Source organism: Eriocheir sinensis, chromosome 29 (genome assembly GCF_024679095.1).
Source record: "Eriocheir sinensis breed Jianghai 21 chromosome 29, ASM2467909v1, whole genome shotgun sequence".
Lineage (NCBI taxonomy): Eukaryota > Metazoa > Arthropoda > Malacostraca > Decapoda > Varunidae > Eriocheir > Eriocheir sinensis.
This window is the reverse complement of record NC_066537.1, coordinates 9,543,665-9,561,998: the sequence shown is the minus strand read 5'-3', so window position 1 is coordinate 9,561,998 and position 18,334 is coordinate 9,543,665. Positions and strand designations below refer to the sequence as shown.

Sequence of the window (18,334 nt, the reverse complement as noted above, 5' to 3'; positions counted from 1 at the left end):
TATTGCTATCTACTAATCTCTTTGTCTAATGTCTGTGTAACTCTGTGTAGTCTATTTAGGAAGTCAGTGTTTTAGGCAGGGTCTGTTTCTATCTACTGGTGTTTTTGTATTATCACATTCTCCATCACTAATAATTGCCTTACTGACTGATCGCTTTCACTAGATATATTCAAAGTTAATGGAAGTAGTTTTCTCTCAATTTTCTACATTTCTCTATGAATTTCCTACATTTTTCTATCAATTTTCTACTTTTCTATCTATTTCCAACATTTTTCTATCAATTTTCTACTTTTCTATCAATTTCCAACATTTTTCTATCAATTTTCTACTTTTCTATCAATTTCCAACATTTTTCTATCAATTTTCTACTTTTCTATCAATTTCCAACATTTTTCTATCAATTTTCCACTTTTCTATCATTTTCCTACACTATTTATCAATTTTCAACTTTTCTATCAATTTCCCACACTTTCTATCAATTTTTTACTTTTCTATCAATTTTCTACTTTTCTATCAATTTCTTACATTATTCTATCAATTTTCAACTTTTCTATCAATTTCCTACACTATTTCTATCAATATCTTACTTTTCTATCAATTTCCTACACTATTTCTATCAATTTTTGACTTTTCTATCAAGTTCCTACACTATTTCTTTCAATTTTTTACTTTTCTATCAATTTCCAACATTTTTCTATCAATTTTCAACTTTTCTATCAATTTCCTACTATTTCTATCAATTTTTTACTTTTTTATCAAGTTCCTACACTATTTCTATCAATTTTTTACTTTTTTCTCAAGTTCCTACACTATTTCTATCAATTTTTTACTTTTCTATCAATTTCCTACACATTTTCTATCAATTTTCTATTTTTCTATCAATTTTCCTCATTTAACACTTCACATTTGACCAGTTTTAGTCTTTTTCCATTGTAACACTTTTTCCCACTGTCTTTATGAATTCATCCTCTATCTAATCAGTTATATTTTTTTTTAATTAGCATTCACAGTCTCTCCAAACTTATCTATTGTAACCACTATCTATTTTTACTGTTTTATCACTTTGTCTCACTAAATATATACATACTCTATCTAAAGTCTTCATCTCTTTTTATTCCTAACTCACAATCTCCCTATTTATTCCTAACTCACAATCTCTCTTTTCTCTTTTTATTCCTAACTCACAATCTCCCTATTTATTCCTAACTCACAATCTCTTTTTATTCCTAACTCACAATCTCTCTTTTTATTCCTAACTCACAATCTCTCTTTTTATTCCTAACTCACAATCTCTCTTTTCTCTTTTTATTCCTAACTCACAATCTCTCTTTTTATTCCTAACTCACAATCTCTTATTTATCCATACTCAAAATTCACAGTCTCTCAGAACAATATATTTTAAGTGCTATTCTGTATTGTAAGTTTTAATATACATCACTTTGTCTCAATTGTTTACTTAACACTTGTAATCTCTCTAATATATTCATACTCACCATTCACAGTCTTTTTAAATATGTCTTTCAACTACTATTTCTATATTGTTGCTGCTGAATTACTTGGTTTCATTACATACATACTCTAACTTTGTCTCAATTTTACACTTGTTCACAATCTCTCTACTTATTACTTCAACTCTTCAACTCTTATTCACAGTCTCAACTTATTATTTCACCTCTATTTCAACTCTCCATAGCCGCTAATGTGTGTATCTACCATGATTGTGACCATTATTTCCTTTTCTGGCTATTATTGTGTCTGTTGAGCCACCTTGCATATCTATCTAACTCATATCTAACCTGTGTGTTGTCTGTCTGTGTCTCATGTCCCCGCCGCCCTTGTAGGTCTGTACCACAAGGCAAGACTCAAGGGTAGAGGGAAAAAAGGTAAAGGAGAACGCATGACGACATCACACATACTTTTATTTCTTCATGTTTCTGTGTATTAAGGAGTAAAGCATCACATCTATGTTTCATTAAGGCGATTAAGCTATCTGTACTTCAAAGAGTTGTAGTGGTGAGAATAAGCTTTTTTCAGTCAGCTTGAAGAGTAAACTGCTTGGCTTGTTTGTTTTTGTAAGCTGAAAAGTAAGGTTATATAGTTGAGATTAAGCTTTTTTCAGTCAGCTTGAAGAGTAAACTGCTTGGCTTGTTTGTTTTTGTAAGCTGAAAAGTAAGGTTATATAGTTGAGATTAAGCTTTTTTCAGTCAGCTTGAAGAGTAAACTGCGTGGCTTGTTTGTTTTTGTAAGCTGAAAAATAAGGTTATATAGTTGAGATTAAGCTTTTTTTCAGTCAGCTTGAAGAGTAAAAAGTGTACTGCTTGGATTGTTTGTTTTTGTAAGCTGAAAAAGTAAGGTTAGATAGTTGAGAATCACCCTTTTTCAGTCAATTTGAAGAGTAAAAAGTGTACTGCTTGGCTTGTTTGTTTTGTAAGCTGAAAAAGTAAGGTTATATAGTTAAGATTAAGCTTTTTTTCATTCAATTTGAAAAGGAAGAAGTGTACTGCTTGGCGTGTTTATTATCAGCCTATCATGGTCAGCCTTATGTGTGTGTAGTCTCATTTGTGTGTACATTTATCATCCATTTAAATTTTGGCATTCTTTGGTATTTTTACACTCGTCTTTATATATCTCCTGTCTCAGTTGGTATGAGGGGCATCCATATAACAGATTTTTGTGAGGGAGGTGATAAAGATGTCTATGGCTGGGGTGACAGACTGGGCATCCATATAACAGATTTTTGCGAGGGAGGTGATAAAGATGTCTATGGCTGGGGTGACAGACTGGGCATCCATATAACAGATTTTTGCGAGGGAGGTGATAAAGATGTCTATGGCTGGGGTGACAGACTGGGGATCCATATAACAGATTTTTTGCGGGAGGTGATAAAGATGTCTATGGCTGGGGTGACAGACTGGGGATCCATATAACAGATTTTTAAGGAGGTGATAAAGATGTCTATGGCTGGGGTGACAGACTGGGGATCCATATAACAGATTTTTGAGGAGGTGATAAAGATGTCTATGGCTGGGGTGACAGACTGGGCATCCATATAACAGATTTTTGAGGGAGGTGATAAAGATGTCTATGGCTGGGGTGACAGACTGGGCATCCATATAACAGATTTTTGCGAGGGAGGTGATAAAGATGTCTATGGCTGGGGTGACAGACTGGGGATCCATATAACAGATTTTTGCGAGGGAGGTGATAAAGATGTCTATGGCTGGGGTGACAGACTGGGGATCCATATAACAGATTTTTGTGAGGGAGGTGATAAAGATGTCTATGGCTGGGGTGACAGACTGGGGATCCATATAACAGATTTTTGCGAGGGAGGTGATAAAGATGTCTATGGCTGGGGTGACAGACAGGGGATCCATATAACAGATTTTGTGAGGAGGTGATAAAGATGTCTATGGCTGGGGTGACAGACTGGGGATCCATATAACAGATTTTTGCGAGGGAGGTGATAAAGATGTCTATGGCTGGGGTGACAGACTGGGGATCCATATAACAGATTTTTGCGAGGGAGGTGATAAAGATGTCTATGGCTGGGGTGACAGACTGGGCATCCATATAACAGATTTTTGCGAGGGAGGTGATAAAGATGTCTATGGCTGGGGTGACAGACTGGGGATCCATATAACAGATTTTTGTGAGGGAGGTGATAAAGATGTCTATGGCTGGGGTGACAGACTGGGCATCCATATAACAGATTTTTGCGAGGGAGGTGATAAAGATGTCTATGGCTGGGGTGACAGACTGGGGATCCATATAACAGATTTTTGTGAGGGAGGTGATAAAGACGTCAGTGGCTGGGGTGACAGACTGGGCATCCATATAACAGATTTTTGCCATGAGCACTCACTACTCACTCAAACACTCACCAGGACAGTTACAGAATAGTCGCATGCTTTTCTTTAGACTACATTCATCTATTTTTTTGAAGGGTGGTGGAAATCTGGATCACTTATGACGATAGAAAATTTAGGATCATAATGTGACTTTATGTATTGATGTCAAAATAGTGATAAGATTGTCAGAGTCATGTGTTTCCAGTGTTGCTTTGTTCATAAATATTGCATGTAACCAGACACCGAGGGAAAAAATGCATTTCATCATCTGTACTCAGTTTTACATCAGAGCAACCTAATTGAGATTATATTTTTGATTTTCTACTATTAACCCGGTAGCTGCGGGGATCATGTTTCTTAAAGGTCCCTCAAAGTGAGAAAAATGAGAAAAAAATCATCAATCACGTAAACTGTTTCGTAATATATATAAACGCATTTGTTATCAGTTTATGCATCATCTATTTTTTTGGGTTTATATCATGGCAAAAATTTGGCCTGTCGCTTGTACACCGTAAAGCCACAAATTTGTCCCGTCGCTGCTACCGGGTTAAATCTTTCTCCCAGGAACTTTTTATATTGAATCTGTTTAGAAAAAAAATGTTAACGCTGATTAGTGCTTGCAAGGTTCGTTTTTCCATTTCCCCCTCATCAGTTGGTACAGGGCATAGGTAGAACCATTCCCTTCCCCATCCAAAGACATAATGCTGTACCCCTTTCCATGGTTAATCTCCTGAGGTCTTACAAGCCTTCATTTCCCCTGTTTTCGTGACCCAGTACTATCAATTTTATATTTTTTACCCTCCACAGATACATCATTGCAGACAAATTATTGTAGACATGTTATAGCACACTTATTCCCTAGGTAACATTAAAGGCCTAAGTTACTTGCTGAGAGAACTAACACTCCGTCCTCCCCACAGATCCTCCACTCTCCCCCATGGCGACGGACACCCAAGACAAGTCCCTGGAACCCATCTCCATCTCGTGCGACCAGCGGCTCCTCTCACTGGAACGGCAGCTAGAGATTGAACAGAAGGTGAGGGAGGGAGGCGGACAGTAGTGCTTCAGGTGCTGGGGTGAGGTATTGGGGATGAGGGAGGGAGGTGAAGATGTCAAGGGCTGGGGTTACAAACTGGGGATTCATATAGCAGATTTTTCTGAGGGTGTGGTAAAGATGTCAATGGTTGGGGTGACAGACTGGGCATCCATATAACAATATTTGCCATGAACACTCACTAGAAGGCCTCAAACACTCACCAGAACAGTCACAGAATAGTCGCATGTTTTCTCTAGACTACACTCATCTATTTTTTTGAAGGGAAGGGAAATTTGTGTCACTTATGATAGAAAATTTAGGATCATAATGTGACTTTATGTATGAGTAGAGAAAGAATCTGTAACCATTTTGCTTGTTCCCTTATTACACACACACACATATGTACACAACTACTTACTTTGTCATTGCCACACACACACACACACACACACACACACACACACACACACACACACACACACACACACACACACACACACACTCACTCACTCACTCACTCACTCACCCCTCCACCGTCAGAAACACAAACAGTCATGCCTTTCCATTACCACACATACTCAGTCACTCCTTTTCACAATCACGCACAAACAGTCATGCCCTCCCATCATCACACACACAGGCAGACACACAGTCACTCCCATCACCACATACACAGCCACTCCCACACTCCCATCACCACACACCCATACAAATAACCACTCCCACCCTCCCACTACCACACACTCCGCCACTCACCACCTGTGCCTCTCCTCAGGTGAAGGCGGGCGCTGAGAACATGATCCAGATGTACAGCACTGGGCCAATGCGGGACAAGAAGCTACTGGCCGAGGCACAACAGATGCTGGCGGACTCCAAGGCCAAGATCGAGTACATCAAGATGAGGCGCATGAAGGCCAAGCAGCACCAGACCGAGAATGGACTGGACGCTGAAGGTGGGTGTTAGTCTAAGGCTGAAACACACACACAGACACACAATGATAGATACAGTGACAGATATGGTTGTTTGGGTTATAGTTAGGTAAGGTTAACCCGGTAGCAGCGGGGATCATGTTTCTTAAAGGCCCCTCTAAGCGAGAAAAATGACAAAAAATCATCACTCACACAAACCAGTTCATAATATATATCAAAGCATTTGTGACCAGTTTATGCATCATCTGTTTTGGGGGGTTTATATCATGGCACAAATTTGGCCCGTTGCTTCTACACGGTAAAGCCACAAGTTTGGCCCATTGCTGCTACACGGTAAAGCCACAAATTTGGCCCGTCGCTGCTACCGGGTTAAGGGTCTCTTCAAGCACATGATAGCCAGTGACTTATGGTGTGAATCAACAAAGAATGAGGTCACGTTGTTATATAGAAAGTCTTGTTAGTAAGGAGCAAATTTGATTTTTCTGAGTCAAGGCGTATGGTAACTGTCCGGGGTGTTGTTAGGTTAGGTTAGGTTTATGGTATCTTCAAACACATGACTGCTAGCAAGTTAAGGTAAAAATCAACAAAGAAAGACCCCACTTTGTTATATTGGAAGTCTCATTAGTAAGGAAGAATAGTTGATTTTTCTGAGTCAAGACATACAGTAATTGTTCGGGATTTTGCTAGGTTTGGTTAGGTTAAGTTTAGAGTATCTTCAAACACAAGATTGTCAGAAACTTATAGCATAATTTAACCAAGAAAAACCTCCATTTGTTAGATAATAAGTCTCATTACTGAGGAAGCATATATGATTTATCTGAGTCAAGATGTATAGTAACTGTTTGTGTTTTGTTAGGTTAGGTTAAGTTTACAGAATTTTCAAACACATGATAGGTGGCATATTATGGCATAAATTAACAAAGGAAGAACTCACCATGTCATATAGAAAGTCTCATTTATTAAGGAAGAATAGATGATTTTTCTGAGTCAAGATGTACGGTAACTGTTTGGGGTTTTGTTAGTTTAGGTTAGGTTAAGTTTGTGGAATTTCAAACACATGATAGGTGCCAAATTATGGCAGAAATTAACAAAGGAAGAATTCATTGTGTCATATATGTAGAAAGTCTCATCTAGTAAGGAAGAATAGATGATTTTTCTGAGTCAAGATGTATGGTAACTGTTTTGGGTTTTGTTAGTTTAGGTTAGGTTAGGTTAAGTTTGGGGAATTTTCAAACACATGATATCCATCAACCTATAGCATAAATCAACAAAAAGAAGCCTTCACTTTGTTATATGGAGAGTCTCATCAATAAAGGAGCGTAGATGAGATTTTCTGTTTGGGATTTTGTTGGATTAGGTTAGGTTCAGGGATGGAATGAACACTAGAGTTGTGTACTTCAGCTTCCAGCAAATATGAATTTGAATACATTGAAATGGTTTTAATTTGAATGTACATACAAATACTTCTTGAATGTATTCATGAATACCTTCATGAATATTTTTCATTGAAAAATATTCATGACTTCTTGACATAACTGATTTCGGCACTGTTCTAAAGTTATGCAACAGTATAATGAGCTCGTGAACCTGTGCAATACATGGCGATTACACGTCCTCCCAGTAGGCTAGAGCTGTATGGAACAACGGCTGTTATTTCTGATGACATGAACCACAAACAGAAGATTTACATTGATAATATACCATACCAGGACACGAAGAAACAACTTGTATATCAAACACATATCATACTCGAACGCTCTATAGCCTTTCAGATACTCATATTCATAGCTGGGCACGATAACAGAAAACCTTATTACCGATAACTGATAATGAAAAACCTTATCGGTGATAACCGATATTCGTTAACTGGAGACACAAATATAGGCGATAACCGATACCCAATATAAATCCACATTTTCGAATACTAGCTAGCGATAAGTCCGATAGGTGAAAATGATACTATATTGATATTTCAAATAAAAAACATAGATGAATTCAAATTTTCATTATCTGTATTTTAAAAAACTTACAAAACCTGAAAACCACACGTTGACACGTACATGTGGACGGTAATACTAGAAACGCCTGAACCGGTGTTGTGTTATTAATTTTGGCGTCCCCACCGTCAAAGCTTGCCCTTTTGTTTACAAACACTGGTCTCTCGTGAACTGCGCATGCTCAGACCAGCAAGCGTAGACCTGTACAGTCTCACAAAGCTTTTTAACTGTAATTAAGACTTGCTGGAAGGCTGAATCAGACATACGTACAGTGCCACTACCACCATCCTCGCTGTTTCTAGAACGACACTCTGCTCGAGTTGTATTTATATGTACAGTGTCGCTCTAGAAACAGTGAGGATGGTGGTACTATATGTCTGATTCACCTTTCCAGCAACTCTTAATGTGTTAAAAAGCTTTGTGAGACTGTACAGGGCTACGCTTACTGGTATGAGCATGCGCAGTTCACGAGAAACCAGTGTTTGTAAACAAAAGCGCCAGCTTTTGACGATGGGACTCCAAATAACACAACACCGGGTGCCTTTAGTACCATGGCATGCTCACAAACGAATATGAAATGTCAAATTTGAGGCAGTGAATAAACATTTTGGGGGCAAAGTTAAATGATTTTTCTCTTTGATATATTGATTTTTGAGTAACATAAAAAAATAACCCAGTGTTTTAATGTTGATGATCTAAGCATGAAATTTCTTCACTGAAGAAATTTCATATCCCGAATTTTTTTCATACAACACCGGACCACGCATGCGCAGTAGGGAGACAGTTTTTTTTTCTGAGAGGCAGAAAAAAGTAGCGATTATTGCTAGTTTGGTTACAAAAGTAACGAAGATACCGATATACAGTAAAACCCCGATTATCCGAAAGCGGATTATCCGAAAAACGGGATTATCCGAAATTGATCTGGATAATGCAATTAAAATTTTTTTTTTTCTATACTAAAACGTTATAAAACATCAAAAATAAATAAAAGTAACTACATATGTACTATATTAACACATTTAAAATTGATAAGAACAGTTAAAATGAATATGCTTTCTAATACGTGTTGCCGAAGTAGCTTGTAACAAATAGATCAATGTATTAGACAAAAAACATTAAACAAACTCTCAACAACACCACGTCCGCACCTTCGCCCCAGCAAGGACGTAGGTGCGGCGAACGAACAAACTACTGCACGAGTACTCTCACACCGTACTCTCAAGACAACGACACAAACACGACTCCCCTCTCCACTCCATGCCACATTCCCCTTCCAACATACGAGTTGCGCGATAATATGAGTCATCATACTGTGTCTCCACCTGCACGATGCATCAAGGTCACACTTGCAAGCTTGCACAACCATTCACAATTGCACTCTGCAACATTCACAATTCAGATCTGCAACGCTCACAAGTATCAACATACACTGGTCCAGACAAGGAGACACACAGACAAACATACAATAAAACATTTACATCACATGTTTTAAGCGTACTACTTTGTTTAGCGTAGCGTGTGTTTGTTTGGTTTCATTGTTTACATCGTCAGTCGGCAGCAGTCGCGTCACACACTTCACACTGGGCAGTCGCATCGCGTTCTACCTGTGCTTCGACCTCACTTCTTTCAAAAATCAAAATGGCGTCCATAAATCCGGATTATCCGAAAAATCGGCTTATCTGAAAGAGGCTTCCCCCCTTCCATTTCGGATAATCGGGGTTTTACTGTATATTTAAATAAGTAGCGGATGGCCGATAACCCGATTTTGTTATCAGCGATAAAGTATCGCAATAACTTATCATGATAATGCCCAGCTATGCTCATATTTCATCTCATTCAGGTATATAAAGTGACATATGACTCTGCAAGTGTCTATACTATACATAAGGAATTTTGATGTGTTGCATGTATAAATAACATGGGTATAGCCTAATACTTGAAATACCCTAGCATCGCATTCAACAGTTATCATTTACTATTTCATGTTTTTTTCCCATTATTAATCGTTATTCACATGCAGTAAATTATTAAGATACCCTTTATTTGCACTTACAGAGCCAGATGTCTTAACTGAATGAGCTATCAATCAAAGAATTTGGAAAACCATAGATCGTTCGAGAATGTGAGCCACGAAGGTTCCTGTCTGGCTGGTTCCTCTGTGCTTTGAAGGCGCGTGCTGTTGTTGTAAACAAGACAAACATATTTGCTGCAACTATAATATATGACTTTCCAATTAGGGAAGGTATTTTCTCAGGTTGTTTTAAATCAACCACAACTATTTGCCACGCCAAATTTGGAAAATAAACATAATTTTCCTCGAAGGTATAAGGGAAGACGTGGGGTAGACCTTGCCTTCCCTTTGTCTCTCCCACAAACCTTTGTTCCAAAAATGCTAGTGCCTCTAGGTACACATCATCCTTCCCTTTGATCTCCGTCGCTAAACCTTCGTGACTCTTGGTACGGGCCTAAGTAAAATTGCACCACACACAACCCAGATTAGCAAATGACACTCAGAAAAGCAACACTACACAAACCCCACTAAACTTTCCCCTGCTCCACCCCCTCACCTGTCCGTTCCCCCTCCACAGGTGAATCAGCCAACAAGTACAACCTTGAGACGCCGGTGGACGTGCGGATCGAGGAGTTGATCCACCGCCTCCACGTGGAGTGCCGCTGCATGGAGGGCGCCAAGAACGCCGTGCGCATGCTGCAGGCGAACAAGATGGCGGCGGACAAGAAGTACCTGCAGGAGGTGAGTGTTGATGGGGCATTAGGGGGGAGGGAAGAGGGTGTGTTGGAAGGAAGGAAGGAAGGAAGATAAAAAGGAAGAAAGTTAGAAAAGTTCAATTAACTTGTCAGGAATTAACCTGGTAGCAGCGACGGGCCAAATTTGTGGCTTTACCGTGCAGCAACGACGGGCCAAATTTATGCCATGATTTAAACCCCCCAAAATAGATGATACATAAACTGATCACAAATGCTTTTGATATATATTATGAAATGATTTGTGTGAGTGATGATTTTTTTCTCATTTTTCTCGCTTAGAGGAGCCATTAAGAAACATGATTCCCGCTGCTACTGGGTTAAAAAATTGATGTGTTAGGGAAAGTTGCGAGCATACACTAAACAGAGTATGGCCTCAGTACTCATCTTCATTAGCCTGTGGAATAGGTAGGCATTCTTAACTCCTTATGACTCCTCTTACTTTTTATCATTACAGGAGCAGCAGTCAGAGGTCTTATTTCAATCTTGATTTACTTGTTTATTTTTCTTGAGCTGCTTCCTTTACTGTAAAATGTAAATGAAAAGAAACAGAGGCAAAAAGGGTTGAAAAGGTCCCGTCTTCTCCTTCCTTCCTACCTTCAGTGTGTCAGGTAGCAGTGTTCCTGTTGTGCTTCCCTGCATGTTTTTTTTTTTCAGGTCAACAGGTAAGAAAGTAAAGTAATGTAACACAACTACAGAACATTGCTACCTGTGTGTATAGTGACTCCTCTTGACATCGGTAACTTGCTTGAATCATTATTATTCTTACCGTTGTTGTTGCTGTTTCTTCATCCTAAATACATAATGGTACTTTTAGAGTTTTCATATATATTCTCACTATATTACATCATTCATGGTGTATTAATTTACTGACTCTGCTTGCCCCATAGAGCCATACTAACTTCTAAATTCTTCTATAAATGCAAGATTAAGTTATATAATATTGATGAAACAAATAGTAGTATGGATGCATGTTATTAAAAGTCAATGTTTCAAATTAGTATTAAACAAACATGATTCTTTCAAGAGTTCATGAATTAGACAGAGGAGACACTATGGGGTTGTTATTATTTTTTTGTGTAATATTTTTATTATATGTGTATGTTTATTGCCCTGAAGGTGAGTCTTGGGTGTGCCTGGTGTGTGTTTGTTTATGTGTGAGTGTGTATGTGTTGCTTTGTCCGCCCTTCTACGGAAATTTCAGCGGAGAAGAATTTACTTTTACGGAAATTTCTGCGGGGAATCGTTTTCGTTTTTTGTGTCGAGACAATTTTCCGCGAATGAGAAGAATAGAGAAGAGGAAGAAAAGTCGGGCCATTTTTATGTGTTTTGGAAGTTTTGTGTAATTCCTCAATTCCACGATAACAAATTCTTCCCTTCTGAAAATTGGTGAGGAATGGAAAAAAAAGAGGTATGTACTGTGGCATTTTTCATCTGTTATATGTGATTTTTTTGTTTGTGATTATACATTTCTATTATTGAAAAATGTAGTAGTACTTGATGGAAAGTTGCAAACCACATACAGAAAGAAAGGAAGTGAGAGAAAGAAAACAGCGAAACCATACAAGAAAATTCTGGAAAAAGATTAACAGGAAAAAACAAGGAAAATTAGTCGATATCCTTGAAGACTGAAATGAAGAATGAAGGAGAGATGTGAAAATATTCAGCTCCTCTCTTTTATCAGATTATGAAATTGCGTGGGCAGATCTTTGAAGAGGGAAAGATAAAATAACACCTGGAAACTCAAAACAGTGATGGGAAGTGTGGATGTTGCTTAGGAAAAGAGTATTGGGAAATGTGATTGTTCTCAAGGAAAAGAATATTGTGAAACGTGGATACCGCCTTGGACAAAAAAAATGTTGAAACTTTGTAATATGGTCTAGGAAAAGAAGTGTTGGAACCTCTCATATGGTCTGGGAAAAAAAATATTGGAACCTTGTATTATGGTCTAGGAAAAAAATATTGGAACTTTGTAATATGGCCTTGGAAAACAAGTATTGGAACCTTTGATATGGTCTGGGAAAAAAAATATTGGAACCTTGTATTATGGTCTAGGAAAAAAATATTGGAACTTTGTAATATGGCCTTGGAAAACAAGTATTGGAACCTTTGATATGGTCTGTGAAAAAAATATTGGAACCTTGTATTATCGTCTTTGAAAAAATATTGGAACCTTGTATATGGTCTTGGAAAAATATTGGAACCTTGATATGATTTAGAAAAGAAAATATGGGTAAGGTTTGACGCTGCCCACGAAAAAAAGAAATGTAATCTTGAATAGTCAACAACAACAACAAAGAAATATCAGAACTTTGTAATATGGTCTAGGAAAACAAGTATTGGAACCTTGGATATGGCCTGGGAAAGAAGTTTTTATTTATTTTTTATTTTTTTTTTTTTTTTTTTACATCGCTGCCTGTTGCGCCGGTAGGCATCTTCCTGGTGGGGCCTGATGGTCGGCCCAAGGCTTCTTCCAGGTGGGGCCTGGTGGCCGGCCCAGCCCGTTCTGGCGCAGGCGAGTGTTTATAGTGGCGCCATCTTGCATTGGCTCATGCTGCCCCCCGGAACTCGTTCTTGATTCACTTGGACGGCTTCCTCTAGAGTCCGGGTTGATGGGTGGTCTTCAGGACAGCATGTGGGTAGTTTTAAGCCACTCGGCGGTGACTGAAAAATTCGAACCCGTGTTGTCCATCACGCGGTGAATGTGGGCCCAGTACGCTACCACTTCGGCCACCGCCTACCCAAAGCTTTGATGCTTCTTATGGAAAAAAAGTAATGGGATCTTGAATATTGTCTTGAAAAAAAATGGTGGTACTTTGGATATTGCCTTGGATGTATAGTATTTGAATCTTGGATATGGCCTAGGAAAGAAAATATTGTCAAGAGTTGATGCTGTTGAAGAAAAAAAAGTAATGGGATCTTGAATATTGTCTATAAAAAATATGGTGGTACTTTGGATATTGCTTAGGATATATAATATTGGAATCTTGGATATGGCCTAGGAAAGATAATATAGGTAAGAGTTGATGCTGTCTAAAAAAAAGGGAATGTAATCTTGAATATAGTGTAGAAAAAAATGATGGTACTTTGGATATTGCCTAGGATGTATAGTATTGGAGTCTTGGATATGGCCTAGGAAAGAAAATATTGGTAAGAGTTGATCCTGACCATGAAAAAAAAAAATAATGGCAGCTTGAATACTGCCTAGGAAAAAATGTTGGTACTTTGGATAATGGTGTTGGAAAAATAATATTAGAACCTTGAATGAGGCCTTGGAAAAAATGTTCAGTTGATGCTACCTACAAAAAAAAATAATGGGATCTTGAATATTGCTTACAGAAAAAAATGGTGGTACCTTGTCTACTGCTGTGGAAAAAAAAAAAATATTGAAACCTTGGAAGAGGCCTTGGGAAAAAAATATATTGTGAAATTCTTACTTGGAAAATTCTATTAGGCAAAGTTAATGTAGCCTATGAAAAAAGTCTAGGAAAATACATATGGAAGAATGTGTATCTTTCTCCAAAAAAGGATATTGGGAAGCTTAGATTCTACCTTGGGGGGGAGGGGGAAAGAGAAAATATGAATGTAATCTAGGAAAACAGTATTGAGGCATGTGGATCTTGTCTAGAAAAAAAAAATAATGTAGAGGATGTTGTGTCTAGAAAAAAAAGTAGAAACAAATAGGGAGGAGGATTGAAAATGATATTAAAACAAAGACGAATAAGGAGGAGGAGGAGGAGGAGGAAGAAGAACTATATACATGCTATTTATAGAAGGGAGAATGAGGCAAGCTGGGGAAAACAAATAAGGGGAGGAGGAGGAGAAGAAGAAGAAGAAGAAGAAGAAGAAGAAGAAAAAATACATACGATCAAACTTAATGAGGCAAGGTGGCACGTTAGGAAGGAAAAAAACAAAACAAATAAAAGGGGGAGAAAGGAAGAGAAATACATACACACAACTAAAGTAAATGAAGGAAGGTTGTACGATGAGGGAAAACAAATAAGGGGAAGAGGAGGGAGGAGGAGGAGAGGGGGCGGCGGTGGCTCGACATTATGAAGTTACATTGCCACAGAGGCGCCGTGTTAAGTGCCTTGATTACCTTGTTAGAGAGAGAGAGAGAGAGAGAGAGAGAGAGAGAGAGAGAGAGAGAGAGAGAGAGAGAGAGAGAGAGAGAGAGAGAGAGAGAGAGAGAGAGAGAGAGAGAGAGAGAGAGAGTCATATCTGTATCTTAATAATTTGATCCTATTGATGAGTCTTGAGTCTTCCATTCATTTTGATCTCCCTTTTACCCTTTTTCGCTTCTCTTTTGTTCTCTCATTTTCGTGTACTTTCTCATTCTCCTACATATTACTTTCTCTCCATTTCACCTTCTTTCTCTTCTCTTTTCTCTCATAATTCGTGTACTTTCTCATTTTCCTATATAACTTTCGCTTCTTTCTTATTTTCTCTCCAATTATCTAGCCATCAGGTGTCAAAAAAAAAAAAAAAAATAGCAGGATAAAAGGCTTGGGTCCATATAATTAAACTCTTCCAAGCCTTGTCCATCAATTTCAAAAGCCCGTCGCAGATGTGGTCGGGGTTTTCTATGGGTAGTTACCTGAGCCTGGCGGTAGTTTGGCAAGGCTTATGCGGCGGGAACGGGAAAACACTCATTGCAACCCGTCGTAGCTCCTCTCAGGCCGCGAAAAACGTTCCTAACATGAGCCCCAAACGTTTGATAATGATTTTGATAACGGTCCGTATTATTAAACGTCTCGGCCTTCAACTACGACTGCATTCCAAGGCCACAGAGAAGATTAACCGGGTTTGCATGTGTGTTTTTCCCATTCAAAGTGCAGAAGTCGTATGGAAATATCACCAGCATCACAGAACAGTCCATGGAAATCCCAGCATCTTCTACGAGAGGCTATTCAAACAGGCAAACTGAGGCAAATGTCTTGAAATAATAGTCTTGATAATGTCTTGGATAATGATAATGGTGTTAGTTTTGATGTCTTGAAAACGTTTGATAATGATAATTGTGTTAGTTTTGATGGTGTCTTGAAAAACGTTTGATAATGATAATAGTGTTCGTTTTGTTAATGTCTTGAAAACGTTTGATAATTATAATAGTGTTAATACCAAGTAGTGAACAGGAAGGAACATTAGACAGGTAGCCAGCCAGGTACCAAGCCCCCCCCCTCCCGTATAATGATAATAGTGTTAGTTTTGATAATGTTTTGAAAAACGTTTAATAATGACAATTTTGATAATGCCTTGAAAACGTTTGATAATTATAATAGTGTTAATACCAAGTAGTGAACAGGTAGGAGCAATAGACAGGTAGCCAGCCAGGTAGCAAGCCCCCTTGCCCCCCTCATCCCCTTCCCACTCCTGCCCCCCGTGTGAGAGCGACCAACCACCACCTGTTCTATTACGCTAAGGGAAAACCCCGCCCGAGGAACCCGCGCCTTGGAGAGTCTCTGGGAAAACAAGTGGAGGGCGTTCGTCCATGTGAAACCTTCCTGGTGATGTGTGAACCTGATAAGCCTGCGGAGGGAGGGAGGGAGAAAAAATAAATAACAGATCGTCGGGTGCCTTGTGTGTTCTTTTTCTTTTCCTCTTGTTAGGTTATTGCATTTGATTTCTTGGAGGGAAAGAAGAGAAGAGTTCATCGGGGTACCTTGCGTGTTGTTTTCGTCCTTTCTTTTTCGTTTATTGCTTTTTTTTTTATAGGACAGCTCTCCACCCGAAATTGACCTCTCTTTTGGTTACTTTTTACTGTTATCTATTATGGGAGCGGCGGTAGCGGGCTTTTTTTTGTGCTCTTTTTGTTGCCCTTGAGCCGTGTCGTTTGATAAAAAAAATAAAAAAAAAACATTACGCCAGTCCTCTGAGAAAAAAAAGAAGAAATTGACGGGGTATCTTGCGTGTTCTTTTTTTCCTCTTTTTGTGTAGTTATTGCTTTCAACTTCTCACACAAGCCTTCAGAGGGGAGAAAAGATATGGACGGGGTATCTTGCGTTTTTCTTTTTTTCTTTTTAAGGTAGTGCGCTTAACTTTTGACGTCGGTTTGCAGGAAAAAGCAAAAGCAAAAGGAAGGGAAAAAAATATATTGACGGGGTATCTTGCGTGTTCTTTTCTGGGTTTCTTATTTTTTTCTCTTATGGCATTGCGTGTAACTTCTGACGTCGGTTTGCAAGAAGAAAAAACCAACATAAGGAAGGAAAAAAAAATTGACGGGGTATTTTGCATGTTATGTTCTTGGTTTCTTTACTTTATTCTGTTGAAAGTATTGCGCTAAACTTCTGACGCCGTTTTGCAAGAAAAGAAGGGAAAATAAAAGAAATCGACGGGGTATTTTGCTGCTTCTTCTTCTTCATCATGGGGGATTGCATTTGAAGTCTGACGCCGGTTTGCCAGAATAAAAGAAGGAAAATAAAAGAAATCAACTGGGTAATTTGCGTCTTCTTCTTAAGGGTTTGTATTTATTGTCTGACGCAGGTTGGCGGTGGAAAAAAAAACCCCCACCTTGGGTAAATTATTTCCCTGTTGCAATTTTCCCCTTAAAAGACATGCTTGTTTTTTTCCTTAATAAGAGTTTACATACGCAAACATTAACTCTGTTGTTTTAAAAGAGAGAAAATGTGCGTAAATCGTCCCTGTTTAAACATTTACTGTTGTTTTAAAAGAGAGAAAATGTGCGTAAATCGTCCCTGTTTAAACATTTACTCTGTTGTTTTAAAAGAGAGAAAATGTGCGTAAATCGTCCCTGTTTAAACATTTACTCTGTTGTTTTAAAAGAGAGAAAATGTGCGTAAATCGTCCCTGTTTGTGCAAGTTCCTATTGAAAGACTTCTTATCACTTTACATTCATTCTTCTTGTTGTTATTATTCATTCGACTTATCATTATTATTCACTTTTTACAATTCTTATTTACTCTTATTCTGATCATTATTTTTATTCAGTCTTATCACTTATTCATTCTTTTTTATCATTAGTATATATTTCTTATTCTTCTTTATTCTGGTGTTATTAAGGAATTGCATTTACTTAACTTATTACGCTAGTCCTCGGAGGAAAAAAAAAAAAAGAAATTGACTGGGTATCTTGCGTGTTCTTCTCTTCCTTTTTTTTGTGTTGTTATTGCTTTCAACTTCTCACGCAAGCCTTCAGAGGGGAGAAAAAATATGGACGGGGTATCTTGCTTTTTTCTTTTTTCATTTTAAGGTATTGCGCTGAACTTCTGACGTCGGTTTGCAGGAAAATTCAAAAGCAAAAGGAAGAAAAAGAATATATTGACGGGGTATCTTGCGTGTAAATCGAACTCGTTCATGGGATTTCCCTTACTGAAAGGAAAGTGTGTTTTCTCCATCAAAATCTACGAACCGTGTCTCGGATATTATTTTTTTACAGTACAGGAAATAACTCCAGAGTTAAAAACACGTGAGGGAGAGGAAAAAAAAGCTCGTTTATCGCTGCCACATTTTCGTAAGCGGAAGAAACAAAAAGCAGTCAAGATCTATCCATGTGAATCTAAAGTCTACTGAACCAACAACAGGAGGTTAGGACTTCCTCTTTTTGTAAGGGACGCTGCATGATCATAGGCCAACACTGAGCGGATGTTGTGAAAGGGGAAGAAAACGACATAAAGGAGCGAGCGTCCATGTGAATCCAGTCCCTCTTGTTAGGAAAGAAAGCGATCGTGTTTTGTCTTGCTCTCCGTTTTCTTTTGTTTTTTTGGTTTCAGGGGTTGCTTGCTTAAAGTTTACCCAAC

The 18,334-nt window shown here is 38.3% G+C and overlaps 1 protein-coding gene and 1 long non-coding RNA gene across 14 annotated transcripts in view; both read left to right on the top strand.

Annotated features, from left to right (window-relative positions):
* LOC127004999 (serine/threonine-protein kinase N-like) overlaps positions 1–18,334 on the top strand; it is a 211,357-nt gene that overhangs the window by 64,054 nt on the left and 128,969 nt on the right. For all 12 annotated transcript variants that reach the window (XM_050873436.1, XM_050873434.1, XM_050873435.1 and 9 more), the window contains 3 exons: positions 4,772–4,887; positions 5,663–5,840; positions 10,403–10,566. In XM_050873436.1, coding sequence (XP_050729393.1) covers positions 4,772–4,887; positions 5,663–5,840; positions 10,403–10,566 — 458 coding nt within the window. The remainder of the gene's footprint in view (positions 1–4,771; positions 4,888–5,662; positions 5,841–10,402; positions 10,567–18,334) is intronic.
* On the top strand, positions 1,924–4,757 carry LOC127005006 (uncharacterized). Of its 2 annotated transcripts, XR_007758207.1 has the most exons (5): positions 1,924–2,814; positions 3,070–3,135; positions 3,530–3,595; positions 3,662–3,727; positions 3,794–4,757. It is a non-coding gene; the product is annotated as an uncharacterized LOC127005006 (long non-coding RNA). The 2 variants fall into 2 exon arrangements; XR_007758208.1 differs by lacking the exon at positions 3,070–3,135.